Raw genomic sequence first — 14,935 nt, 5'->3', positions numbered from 1 at the left:
ATGAGAAAGATTTTGGTTTTATGTTTGTGTGAAGTCTCACATAGGAACCAGGAGCCTCTCGCTGTTGTGTGACAGTTTATGCATAAGCTATTGGACAGCTGTATTTCAATTATATTGCCAGAAATATTTGATGTAAATCTTAAAGAGGAGCAGCTCATCCACATGTTTGAGGTGGTATGAAAAGTATTTAGCACATGATCATAGCTGTGGAATGTGAGAATGCAGGTGAGACAGAATTATAGTTGCACTAATGTTGAAGGATTTTCATATAAGTGGATAATGTGTTATCTGAGCTGATGACTGTGTGGATCACAAGTGGAGGTTTTCTGTTTGTATATACATAGTGATTGGTAAAGTAAGTTACACAGATCTGCCCATGCTAAGATCATTGCACAAAAAAAAAAAGAAAAAAATAGTAATGCAGTGTCAAAAGAGAATACATTATCTAGGTTTCCTGCAGACACCATTGTGCTGCAGCACGGATAATGGGTGCGTCAGTATGTGCAATTGAAATGGCACAGCAACTGGAAATGTGCTCCAAAGTTGAAGTACCTGAGGCAGTAAGGTTCTTCTGGCCCAAAGCCTAAATTGCTCACAGATTGAGTGTGGAATTCTGGTGATACATGGACCAAGTGGCGTATTCAGCTGTAGTGGAATGGTGCCAAAAATTTGATGGACGTGGGTGTTACCAATCACGAAGGAAGGCCATTGACCTTGACCACTGACAACACTGTCCAGATAATTGAGGAATAACTTCTTAGCAACTGTAGACGTATTATAGAGAACATTGTTTGGCAGATGCACATCTCAATAGTCAGTGCTCATTCCATTGTCAGAGATCGTCTGCAGTATTGAATATTATGCTCAAGCTGGTTTTTGCTTTCAGTGTTGCCTGCATACAAAGATGCGAAGTTCACTGTATCTCTAGATTTCTTCTGTCATTAGTCAGTGGAAGGCAATGATTTCATAAGCCACATCGTTACTGGTGGTGGGCCATGGGCCCAACGCTTCACACTTGTGGGAACGAGAGCATCTGTAGAATGTGGAGACCCTCTTCGAATCTGTCGAAGAAATGCAAAGTTGTGGCATCAGCAGGGATGGTCAGAGCCAGTGATTCCTTCAGCTGTGAAGGAGTTCTTTTGACAGAGTTTATGGCAAAGAACACAACCATTACTTCCATTTTTACACTGTGCAACACTGACATCACTGCACAGTGATGTAGAGAACTAGAAGTGTGGAAAATCACTGAAGACATTATTTTTCTGTGTGACAGTACAACACCCAACTCTGTGTACAACTCTCTACTCTAAATACAAATATGAGCTTTGCTTTATAGTTTTTGATGGGAAATTTGGAAGCATCTGTCATACAGTCCAGGTCCAGTACCTCACAATTTCCATCTTTTTGGCAATTTGAAATCGATTTTCCAGCTATAAGGATGTCCACATGGCACTTCTCGTATTGCTCCCTGACGAGGAGTATATTTCTGTCGTCAAAGGATTGAATGGTCAGTAGAAAATTTCGTGTGTTATTTGGTTGGACTCAGTGACTGTGGAAAAATAGTCACTTTCCTTTGTCAGTTTGAAGTGTAGAGCAGCGTTCAATAAAAGTTAATTTGGCCTGCCATTATAATGTCACTTATTTTTTGAAGAGCCCTCGTAACATGAGCAAGTGACCGAATGAAAAAGGGATTTAGAGAGAAGGGTATGCATCTGTGCAACATTTGTTAGTTTATTAGACACATTACTTTTATAATAGTGTTCTTCCAGCGTAGTTAAAAAATGATTTGCGTTTCAGTGGAAGAGAGTGACATCATCGAGCTGGAGAAGCGCTACTGGCTTTTGAAGGGCCAGTCACGCACGGGGAAGCTTGACCTGGACACACTGGTGCCTCTGGTCAGCCCCCCAGTGCCCTTGTCCGTCTGTGCCGGGGTCTTCGCTGCGTTTGACGAGAACAGGGACAGCCACATTGACTTCAAGGAAATGGCGTGCGGTGTATCTGCTGCGTGCAGGGGCCCTCTCACTGAGAGGCAAAAGTGTGAGTATATAATGGACTTGTATAGCTGATGCAGTTCTGTGCTCATTTGGTAATGGCAAGTCAGATAACTTTTTGAATATCTACATAAAAAAATTATCTACATCTGCATATATGTTTCTAAGTTATTTTTATTGACAAATGTAACATTGTAGTGAATCAACAAGGATAAATACTTGCACTCTCAGTTGATAACTTCTTAACATAACTTTTTAATAATAATGATGAGTAATCTTGCAGTTTCATAAATTTTGTTTCAGTTTGTTTTAAAGTTTTTGATGGTGATAGAGATGGTGTCCTCACAGAAGAAGAGTTGCAGCACATGATTGATGTTCTATTATTTGTACGCCGTGAAAATAAATCATCTAAAGAACTCTCTCTAGATCCGTACGGTGAAGTTGGTATGTTATTTGCACGTACATATAAAGTCAGAAATATGGCTATACATTTATTGAAAGTTGATTTTGTAACTAAAACAGAGATACTATGATTAGAAAGTTAGTTCTTGAAATGGAAAAATGCACCCAAGGCAAAAACTAACCCTGCTTTAGGTCCTGACATGACCCAAAATTTAATGCACAGTCCCTTTTTTCCGTGTTGATGTCTAGACTGACGCGGACTGCTTCCTCACTTTCTTTACCTAGTGTTGCAGTGTGTAGTGCTTTAATAGTGTGAAACTTTCACCTAAAATCTAGCCAGTGACTACTGGCTGTCAAGTTAAGGGATGCAGCATGGCACTCTGTTGCTCCTTTCTTTCCAAGTAGGTAGGCAGGGATTGAAATTTTGTGTAAGAAGTTGTAAGAGGCACAGTGAAGCGGTGTAACATCTTGTTGATGTGATACTCATGTTTTACTTTAGTTTGGTGTCACCATAAGGTCAAGAATTTTTTACAGTATTCATTAGTATCTGTAGTCATCTCAGATATTTTCCTAAAAGTTCTCATCTGGCTGTGAGACTTCAGCAATAAAAATAAATTCATGTATCTGTTAATTCAATGAAAGTTGTTGAGGTGGAACATAAAGATTCTTCTTGGTTAAATATTTTACTTTTGAGTAATTTTGATTACTAGCTTTCTGACAATGCATCTTTATTTACTGTTAATGACTGTACTGCAATTTGTTCATTTCCGTGCGTGCGTGCGTGCGTGTGTGTGTGTGTGTGTGTGTGTGTGTGTGTGTGTGTGTGCGGGGAGTGGGTGGAGGGGGTGGGGGGACAGTCACGATTGAACAAGGAGTAAACAGCTAATATTTATAGCAAAAAGCTAGTTGAACACACAACAGTAAATTGCAGTTCATGCTAAGTTATCAATAAAATAAAAATTGAGAGAAAAAAAGACCATAAATCCGTTGCAGATAGCGGTACATGCAATGCTTCATGGGAGGCAGTTGTTGGAGTGGAGATGTTGTTGGTGGCCAGTAAGTTTGATGTTGATGGAGGTATTTCCTGTAACCTACTGTTCTATATAAAAGACACCAACCAATTCCTCCACTGACTTTCACTTTTCCTGTTCCTTTACCATCCAGTGCCCTTACTGTCACTGTCAAAGCCACCTCACTTTATGCTAGCATCCACCAATGCTCACAGGCTTGCTGCTCTTGGGACACTCCCTTTCCCAATGCCAGACCTACCCCAAATTTACAACCTCCTTTCCAGTCACCATGGCCAACTGTATCCTTTTCCACAGTTACTTCTCCTTTGGAGACATCACCTACAAACAAGTGCCTGTTACAGCAATGGGCAGCTGCATGGGACCATGCTGTGCTAAGCTACTCATGGTTTGTCTTAGGGGACCCCTTCCTAACCACCCATAATTTGAAACCCTCTTACCTGGTTCAGATTCATTGATGACATCTTCATGACCGTGTATGAGGACACACTATCCACATTCCTCTAGAGGCTCAACACCTTCTCCCCCATTCACTTCAGCTGGTCCACATGAATCTGACAAGCCACTTTCCTTGATGGTGACCTCCACCTCAAGCATGGCTACATTGTAACCTTCATCCATATCAGATCTACCAGCCACTAATAATAATTCCACTTCAACAGATGCTACGTGTTCCACAACAAGTAGTCCTTTCCATGCAGCCTAGCAACCCAACGTAACCACATCTGCAGTGATAAGAAGTCCTCACCAAACTAACTCCCGTGCTTTGTCTCTTCAGCCACCTACCACTTCCCACATTCTCACTGTCCAGCCACGGAGGACTGTCCATGTCACTCAGTACCACCCAGGACTAGAGCAACTGAATCACATTCTCCACCAGGATTTTGACTACTTTTCCTGTGCCCTGAAGTGAGGAATATCCTACACAGTATCTGTTCTGCCCCTCCTACAGAGGCATTTTGCTGCCCACTGAACCTATGAATTATCCCTATCCATCCCTTGCCTCATGGCTAATGTCACCACAATAGATCTATGTGAAAGACCTGTCCCCTTACAGACTCCCAATACCACCTTTAAAAAACCCAGCCCTGTCACAGGCATTTCATACCTCATCAAAGGCAGGGCCACCTATGAAAGCAGCCCTGCAACCTACCAATTAAGCTGCAATCACTGTGCTGCTTTCTACATGGGCATGGCAATTAACAAGCTGCCTGTCTGCATGAGTGGCTTAAGTGTGGTCAACAAACAGCTGGATGACATAGTTGCCTCACAAACTGCACCATCTGGAACTTTTTTACTAATGCTAGGTTTTGTGGATAGCACAGGCGAGAGTTCTCCCTACAACATGTCCTTCATTTGCACAACCCTGCACCTGGCCTCAATCTTTGCTAGTCTCTGTCCTTCACCTAGCTGCCCCTTCCCAGCTGTCACTCTAGAACTACACACGTCATCTGTTTCTCCAACACACCTACAGTCTTTTCCACTTCTCTCCTCTCTTCTCTACTATTTGTCACCCCCTATTTGTCACCTCCCCCCCCCCCCCCCCCTCCTCCTCCAGGATAGCCCTCAGACAGTGCACCTAGCAGTCCTGTCCTGTCCCCACCACATCCTTGCATGCTCCCACATTTCAGTCAGTACAGCAATTTTCCCTAAGCTGCTATATTTCGCCCTCCCCTTTCCTTTCCTTTCCTTTCCTTTCCTTTCCTTTCCCCCATCCCCTTAGATTACTTCTCACATCAGTTGGAGTCAGGCTCCAGTGTCCATTGGTTTTGTCCGCATGCGTGCGTGTGTGTGTGGTTTTTTGTTTTGTTTTTGTTTATTCCTCTACTTCAGATAAAGCTTAAAATATTATACCTGTCTTTGTCATTGTGCCTGTCTGCAACCGAATGCCATCTCGTGATGGATGGTAACAGTCTGTCCTTTCTGTAATATTGTTGTTAGCCTTTGCAATAACTACACTGCACGAACACTTCATACAGTGAGTGACATACATTTCAAAGGTGACATTAAAATATTTGCTGTGCCTCTGCACTCTAAGAATGAGTCGCATTTTTTAGTTACTGTTTTAGTGTTTAACACAGCGTCCTCGTAAAGGTGTGTCTTATGAAACCACAGTATGTTGTATCCACAGTTTCAGAAAGTAAACTCAAGTTTTTCAAATTGTATAGTTTCACTTATTAGTACACTAGAGTGACTGATACTAAGCCCACATACATCCTCAGTGATTGTTTTCTAGTTGATGATCACATGTCTTATGCACTGATGATGTTGTAATTCCTTATGAGTTATTTTTTCCCCTTTTCACCCCTCTGTTTTTCCTAGTGTTAAATTTCTTACTTGCCTTTGTATCATTTTATATCGTGTTAGACATATTAGTCTTATTGACTGATAGTCATTGTGGCATACAATTGCTCTCTCTTTCTCTGTAGTTCTAACTTGATGCTACATGTTTCAGTCCATCCTAACAGATGGTGCAATAAGCATGTGAAAGAAATTTTGAATTAAATATACAATTTGTTACTTCTCTCTGCAGCATGCAGTACTAAATTATTTGCTTTAGATGTGAAGTCATATTTCTGACTTGCTGAAGATAAGTTTTAAGATGTATAACCAAAAATACAACTCAATAATTTATTTCTCCTTTAATGTTAGATGTGGAAATGGTCATGAAAGATATCAGGAGACACGCAACAAGTGAGAAAGGGTTGACAACAGAAGAATATTTAATGTGGACTGTGGAAAACCCACTTCCAATGGATTTCTTAAATTTGTTGTTTCAGGTAAGGGTTTGTAGTTGGTACCTATTCTGGACTAATTTGTTATACAGAAACTAATTTTTCACATGTTATTTGTTCAGATATGTGTATTTAGAAACCGACTGATTGTAAGAACTCTGAAAACTATTGTGAAGTCCACAGCAGAGGGTACACCCAATTGTACCAGTTATTAAGGTTTCTTCCTACTCCACGACTGTATGGAGTGTGAGAGGAAAGATTGTTTGAATGCCTCTGAGTGTGCAGTAATTATTCTAATCTTATCCTCATTATCCCTATAGGAGCAGTACATAGTAATCATTTAAAGCCTGTTCTTGAAACTTTGTTAGTAAACTTTCTCGGGGTAGTTTACGTCTTTCTTAAAGAGTCTTCCAGTTCAATTCCTTCAGTATCTCTATGACACTCTCCCATGAATCAAACAAACCTGTGACCGTTCATGCTGCCCTTCTCTGTATATGTTATATATTCGCTGCTAGTCTTATCTGGTACGGGTCCCATACAGTTGATCAATTTGTAAGCATTCTCCTTTCTAGACAGATTGCAACTCTCCATTATTCTACCAATAAACCAAAGTCTGCCACCTGATCCACCTGCGGCTGAGCCTATGTGATCATCCCATTTCATATCCCTACAAAGTGTTACACCCAGATATTTGTTCAAGTCGACCAGTTCCAACAGTGGCTTGTTAATGTTATAGGCATAGGACACTATGGTTTTTTATTTTGTGAAGTGCACAGTTTTACATTTCTGAACATTTAAAGTAAGTTGCCATCTTTGCACCGTGTCTATCGACCTGCCAGCGCTTTTGTTCGGTAAGTCACCTCATCTTTGTTTTTTATATATAATTTTTCCCACGTGGAATGTTTCCTTCCATTATATTTATACAGATTCTTTCACACAGCACTTCATTGTAGATAACTGGATCATCTGCAAAAAGTCTGACTTCACTATTAATATTTTCTGCAAGGTCATTAATATACAATATGAACAGAAAGCATTCCCTGAGCATACGTGAAGTTACTTCTACAGCTGATGGTGACTGTCCATCCAAGATAACATACTGTGCTGTCCGTAGCATAAAGTCCTCAGTCCAGTCACAAATTTCAGTTGATGATCATACTTTTGGCAGTAAGTATAGGTGTGGTACTGAGTCAAGTGCTTTTCGGGAATCAAAAAACACTGCGTCTACCTGGTTGTCATGATCAAATGCTTTCATTATGTCATGTGAGAAAAGTGCGAGTTGTGTTTCACATGATTGTTGTTTTCAAAATCCATGCCTGTTGAAGTGAGAAAGTCATTCTGTTCAAGGTAGATCATTATGTTTAGATGGTAGTTTTGTGGATCACATCTTGTAGACAGGTGCAACCTGTGTGTGTGTGTGTGTGTGTGTGTGTGTGTGTGTGTGTGTGTGTTTTTCCCCCCCCTCAAGAACTGGACATGGTGTTTTTCTCAATGGATCTACGATAGATTATAGTCAGAAGAGGGCTAAATGAGCTGCAAATTCAGTATAGAATCTGATAGGAATTCCATTGGGCCCCGGAACTTTGTTCAGTTTTAATACTTTCAGCTGTTTCTCAACACCACTGACACTAATACTTACTTTGTTCATATTTTCAGTGGTACAAGGATTAATTTGGGACGATTCTCCTTGGCTTTTCTTTGTAAAGGAACATTTGGAGTGAAGCATTTCAGCTTTTGCTTTGCTATCCTAAATTTCAGTTCCTGTCTCATTTGCTAGGGACTGGACACTAACTTTGGTGTCATTAACAGCCTTTACATATGACCAGAATTTTTTTAGATTTTGTGAAATAGCATTGAAGGTGTATGCATTGCTCTCTTGACAGACAATCGGTTTCATTCAGCATCACTCTGTCTATAGTTCTACTCTTTGTTTTACACTTATTACGCAGTAATCTCTGTTTCTTTAGGAATTTATTTACAGTGACTGTATATCATTGAGGTTCCCTCCCATTACGAACTGTTCACTGGGTGCATATCTATCCAGTGTGATGTCAGATATTCATTTAAACTTGAGCCATGGTTCTTCTACTTGCTCTTGCTCTGTGCTGAAAGTTCATATTCACAGGACATGTACATTAGTATGTTCTGCAGAAATGATTAACATTTATAACCTTTGGTCAAGATGTGCCCTGTTGCCTTGTAGGCACAGTGTCCACTATGGGCCCAGGTAACTTTTTCCTTGTGTGATGGCATTTACACATATAAGGATGAATGGTGTCCTGTGGTATAACTGTCCATTCTTCTTTCACCTGGTTCCAAATTTCTTCTGTGGGGTTGGCATTGGGTCACAGCACTGCACCTGTTGTTTCACCATATCCTACACATTTTTGTTCCGTGACAAGTCTGATGACCTGGTGGGCCAGGGCAAAAGGCTGACAGCCTGTGACACCAAGAAGGCAAGTGTTCATGCAGCGATGTGTGGTCATGAATTGTCTTGCTGAAAAAATTTCGTTTAGGCTGTTGTGCAGAAAGGGTATGGCTATGGTTCACAGGATGCCAATCATGTGGGTGACACTTGTCACAGTGCCCAGGACACGCACCAACTGCGACTAATGGTGTATGGCCTTGAGTTGGCACTGTATGTCTTATGCAAATGAAGTCACTGCAATACCACTTCCCCTGTTGGCAGCAAACCAAAATTTGACCATCGTTTTCAAACAAATGGAACCTGGATTCTTCTGAAAACACTATATGATGCCATTCCTGTCACCAGTGGCATCGTTCCATACACCATTGCCATCTAGTATGTTTCTGCACATTCGTAAAAGGTAGGCAGACAAGTCGGTGATGTACATGTAATCCATGCCATAATAAATGGCGAAAGACTGTCATCCCTGATAGTGTATGATGTGTTACACTGTTCCACTGTTGTGCCAGAGCCGAGGAGGACACAAGTCTGTCCTGCAATTCCATTGGGATGTGGTTTTGGCCTTCTCGGGGGCTGGTCTGGTTGGTTTGTCCTAACCCATCCCCTCGTGTTCTAAGGCATTCCCTGAACAATTCTGCGCCTACCCAATGCACTGCTGAAACACGTCATCCCATGTAAGCAGCAATTTCCCAGATGGACGCATCACATTCTTTCATGCCAATAGTGTGTCCTCTTTCAAACCTGCCGTCACAGTATGGCTCGCACATGTGTGTCTGAGGCATCCTGCATGTCTGCTTAAGTAACACTGATCCATGACCGACACCGAGAGACGCATGCACGTTTTACCAGTAGGTGGTATTGCACCACAATATTAATGTTGACCTTGAACTCCCGGGATGACATGGTTCAAATGCAAATTATGTCTGCAGGACATACTAAAGTACATGTACTGAAAATGTGAGTGTCCTACCTCTAATTTTTGAGGTGTTCTGTTTTTCCCCCCCCTGTACATGAGTGTACATATCTTCCTGCTTGTTTTGGGTGTCATTTGTACTTCGGTAGTCATTGTTGCCACAACTGCGTCATGGTCACTGGTTTGAGTTTTGATGCGGACATTCTCAAATAATCTACTTGTTGCTATTATGCCAGTCATCATGAGTGGGGTTCCTGACCATCTGTTCCAGGTAGTTTTCAGAGAAGGTGTTTAGAAATATTTCACAGGATGTCTTATATTCCCACTACTAACAGAAGTGTAATCTTCCCAATTAATTGTGGGATGATTAAAATCTCCACCAATGATTTCAATATGATTGGGGAACTCCCATACAAGTAAACAGATAATTTCATCAGGAGATGAGTCTGGTGATTGATAGAAGGATCAGATTATCATTTTATGGTGCCTCTGATAATGAGTTTTGCCCAAATAATCTCACATACAACTTCACTTTCTATCTCGGTGGAGTTCAGTTTCTTGTCTACTGCAACAGGTACACCATCTCCATTTCCCATTTGCCTAATCTTTTGATACACACTCTAATTATCTTGAAAAATCTCATTGCTGACGATTTCAGGTTTCACCAGCTTTCTGTACCTAGTGTTATGTGAGCTTTGCTGTTCTTCAAAAGCGCATCAAATTCTAGCACTTCGTTGCAAATGGTTTCGCAGGATTTCAATACACTCTCCCATGGGAGGCATTTCCTTTGATGTCATACTGTTACTTCTGGGTTTCCTACAGCTATTGAGCTATTGTTATCTGGATTAGTTGGAGAGTCGCGTAAACTAAAAAGCTCTTGTGTGCACCCCGCACAAAGTCGGCTGTCTGAGTAGCAGCCTCTAATGTGTAGTGCACACACGACCCATTTTGGGAAGGGGGGGAGCTACAGTTGCCAACCCTGTGGTACAAGTCAAGGAAGTCGCAGCCTAGCTTATCACAGAACCTTCATAGTCACTGCTTCAGTCCTTCTACTCAACTCTGAACCAAAGTGCCATAATCAGTTGTGGGGACAGTGTTGCAAATTATCAGTTGCTAGAATGACCAAAGTATGACCTCAAAGCCCAGATGACAGGCATCATTTGTTCCGGAGTGCACCACAATTTGCAGTTGGTTGCACCCTGTCCCCTAAATGGCTGCTGAAATAGCCTCTTCAACATGTTGAATGAGGTCCCAGGCATACACACTGAGTGGACATGGTGTCCTTGACTGTCTCTTGCTGCCATTTCCGTAAGGGGAACCATCATTTGTAGTGCTTTTGAACTGGTGACTGTTTATAAGACCACTACCCTTTCATGTTTGCCTCCTCTTGACACCGTACAAAATAGGTTTTTGTAAAACAGGTGAAGTGAGTCCCACTATTTCAGTGTCAGTGAAAGGCAACACATCAAACTTGTTGGTTAGGGGGATCAGTACAGAACCCTGAGACCTCCCGGGTCCCTGTCCACCTTATATGGGATGGGTAGATCTACCAGTGACACTGCACTCACAGTCAGTTGAACGAGTAGTGATAGATACTGTACTTTCTGGAGAGGAGACAGGATCTACACAAAATGATAATACTTGAAGTACTGGTATCACAGATACATGTCTCTTAGGAGCTCTTCCAACACACTGATTCCCAGCATCTGCCAACCTTTTAACAGTAGATAGGGTGATTTTGAGCTTGGATGTCAGTAACTCATCATGTATTCGAGAACAAATTCAAAGTGGGGCTGCATTTCATATGCTTAAATATTTTTTTGTGATTAAAATGTAAGGTAGTGTCTGTAAAAATAATATGTCTAGCAGCTAAGGAGTGTTGGTATCAGTTCAGAATTTCCATTTGAAATGTAATCTTCTCAATGGTTGTTTATATATGTACACCGATGGGGGAAAATCACAACACTGTAACGCAATTAATGAAGTTTAATGAAATTTCAGGAATACATTTCCTTAGGTAACATACTTAAGTGATTGACAATGCAAGATCACAGCTTAATGTAAGAATCAGGTAAGCCTTGCAAGGGTGAAATGCTTATACATTAATAACAGGTGTAAGTGCCAGAATGTTAAATGCAAGCATGCAGACATGCACAAATTGAGTTGTGCATGTGCTGGATGTAAGTTTGTGGGATGGAGCTCCATACCTGTTGCACTTGGTTGGCCAATACAGGGACAGTTAATGCTATTTGTGGATGATGCTGGAGTTATTGTCCGATAATGTCCCATATGTGCTTGACTGGAGATGAATCTGGTGATCAAGCAGGCTAAGGCTTGTCAACACTCTTTAGAGCATGTTGGGATACAACAGCAGTATGTGGGCAAGAATTATCCCATTGGAAAACACTCCCTGGGATACTGTTTGTGAATGGCAATACAACAGGTTGAATCACGAGATTGATGTACAGCAAGGCAGTGAGGATGCACAGGATAACCTTGAGAATGCTTCTGCTGTCGTACAAAATCATACCCCAGACCATAACACCAGGTGTAGGTTCAGTGTATCTACCACGCAGACAGGTTGGTTGCATGCTTTCAGCTGGCCTCCCCCTAATAAACACATGGATTTCACTGGCACAGAGGTAGAACCAGCTTTTATCAGAAAAAAACAACAGACCTCCACCCAGCCTTCCATTGAGCTCTCACTTGACACCACTGAAGTCGCAAATGGTGGTGGTTGGGTTCAGCAGAATGCATGGTACATGACATCTGGCTTGGAGCTGTCCTTGAAGTAACCAATTTGTAACAGTTCGTTATGTTAGTCTGGTGCTCACTGCTGCTCAGATTGCTGCTGCAGATGCAGTATGATGTGCCAGACTCGCACGCTTTCCTTTCGGTAGCAACACGTGGCTGTCCCAAGCCCAGTCTTCTTGCGGCTGTACATTCTCGTGAGCAGCACTGCTGCAATCGAGTACAGTGGTTACATTCGTGCCATGTCTACCTGCAGTATCGCAGAAGGAACATCCAGTACCTTGTAGTCCTATTATACGGCCTCGTTCAAACACGGTGAGATGTTGATAATGACATCTTTGTCACCTTAAAGGCATTCTTGACTAACAGCAGCTTACCATGTCCAATCTCAAAGGTAACTAATGCTCACAACCATTAGAGTGTGTATTTAAAGGAAACCTGACTTGAACACTCATAGTGGAAGCTAGTAGACCACTGTTATGTGACTAGTGCAAAATTTGAATACACATCATCTCTTTGATGTAAAAACACATCTACCAGCTTTCATTTATGTTGCACAACTCCTCCTTGGCGTAGAATTTTTTTTCCCGCCCCCTCAAGGTTTACTGACCCTGAATTCTCAAGCTGCAGTGAATAATCACTGCAAGCAACAAAATAAGAACCGCAATGGTAATGACTGGGGGAAATCCTTCAGACGTTGGCTTGGCGTACTTATAATCATCACTGCCTCGGGCTCAACTCCATTTGTCCATCAGCAGTGGAAGGTGAACCTTTGACAATGCCAGCCACTCCTGCTGACAAAACATCAGGAAAATGCCTAAACGAACACTGGCTGAAGACTAATGACAATATTATGAAAATGATAGATTACTATTTTCCATATATAGGAAGTGTTGAGTTGCTGACAGGCATGACAAAAAGACTGCTTTTGAGCTTTCAGCCAAAAAGCCCTCTTCTAAAGAAGAAGACACCCACACTTTCACACAAGCACAATTCAGACATAGATGGTCACTATCTCTGGCCACTGAGGCTGGACTGTTCTATTTTATACTGTGAATATTTTCAATCTTATATTGGTGATTTAAGAGTTGGAAGATCTATACAATGATGCAGTTAACTTTTCATAATATTGTCGTCATTCCATCATTGATTTTCTGTTGTTTTATACTGGCTGAAAATTCTGATACAGAAGCCAACAGATATTACATTAACAAGTAGCCACGAAACCCTAAAAAAAATTTGTATTTTTATATTCTTAATATTTTTCTGCTTTTTTTTTTCTTTACCTTTGTTTGTATTCCATTTTCATCCACATCTACATGGATACTCTGCAAATCACATTTAAATGCCTGGCAGAGGGTTCATTGAACCACCTTCACAATTCTCTATTATTCCAATCTCGTATAGCGCGCAGAAAGAATGAACACCTGTATCTTTCCGTACGAGCTCTGATTTCCCTTATTTTATCTTGGTGATTGTTCTTCTCTATGTAGGTTGGTGTCAACAAAATATTTTCGCATTCGGAGGAGAAAGTTGGTGATTGGAATTTCGTGAGAAGATTCTGTCGCAATAAAAAAACGCCTTTCTTTTAATGATGTCCAGCCCAAATCCTGTATCATTTCTGTGACACTCTCTCTCGTATTTCGTGATAATACAAACCGTGCTGCCTTTCTTTGAACTTTTTCGATGTACTCCGTCAGTCCTCTCTGGTAAGGATCCCACACTGCGCAGCAGTATTCTAAAAGAAGACGGACAAGCGTAGTGTAGGCAGTCTCCTTGGTACGTCTGTTACATTTTCTAAGTGTCCTGCCAATAAAACGCAGCCTTTGGTTAGCCTTCCCCACAACATTTTCTGTGTGTTCCTTCCAATTTAAGTTCTTCGTTGTTGTAATACCTAGGTATTTAGTTGAATATACGGCTTTTAGATTAGACTTGATTTATCGTGTAACCGACCTTTCATGACTGTTTTTTCTGTATCCTACTTGTCTACCATGAGCGTTTAACCTGTATCAATATGAGAGTGCTCCCACATCATTTATAAAACCTAGTTATGCACGTTATTCCAAAATTGCTGTTTAATCCAAGGAGTCATTCCCAACAGTGTGACCATTCAAATTACCATTTCTAGCTGCAATCCATATTTTTGCAAAGACCACCACCTATTCACATTTCATCAGTCCCTAATCTTCACCAACTTGGTTGTGGTAAACTGCATCCCTATGCCACAAGTCTTCGTTTACTACCTCTACTCCTTTACTCCTGTCATACAGTCAAGAGATTCCAGGACTTCATCTTCCAGATCAAATCCATGTCCTTGAAAAACCTGACAAACATGCACACTAGCACCTCGAATAAACTAAACTATGAACCTCCTATTCTCTTACCTTGAAGTACGTTAACCCACATAGACCCAAACCATCTCCAGTAAACTAGTCTGTTGCCCTGTAATAGCCACCAAACCATGCTATGCAGACATACTAAAATTGAAATTATAGAATTTCCTTCCTCGACAGAATCCAAAACTCAAAAAGATCCTGACTAGGTCATCAGCCTGCTCTCTAAGCCTATGTCCTGCAGACGTTTGCCCTCTTCAAAGGCCTTGTCCTTAGTCCCACACTGAATTTCAATCATGCTGGTCTTATCAAAGACCTCCTTTCCTTTACACGGTCTCTACAGTAGAAACATTT

The 14,935-nt window shown here is 41.3% G+C and overlaps 1 protein-coding gene across 1 annotated transcript in view; it reads left to right on the top strand.

The window, feature by feature from the left end:
* LOC124545063 (ubiquitin carboxyl-terminal hydrolase 32) overlaps nt 1–14,935 on the top strand; it is a 230,329-nt gene that overhangs the window by 43,452 nt on the left and 171,942 nt on the right. Inside the window, exons 6-8 of the mRNA XM_047123861.1 lie at nt 1,798–2,037; nt 2,295–2,435; nt 6,074–6,201. Of these exons, the coding sequence (XP_046979817.1) occupies nt 1,798–2,037; nt 2,295–2,435; nt 6,074–6,201 (509 nt within the window). The remainder of the gene's footprint in view (nt 1–1,797; nt 2,038–2,294; nt 2,436–6,073; nt 6,202–14,935) is intronic.

Source organism: Schistocerca americana, chromosome 8 (assembly GCF_021461395.2).
Source record: "Schistocerca americana isolate TAMUIC-IGC-003095 chromosome 8, iqSchAmer2.1, whole genome shotgun sequence".
Lineage (NCBI taxonomy): Eukaryota > Metazoa > Arthropoda > Insecta > Orthoptera > Acrididae > Schistocerca > Schistocerca americana.
The sequence above is the reverse complement of the archived record's forward strand: the minus strand, read 5'-3'. Positions and strand labels throughout refer to the sequence as shown.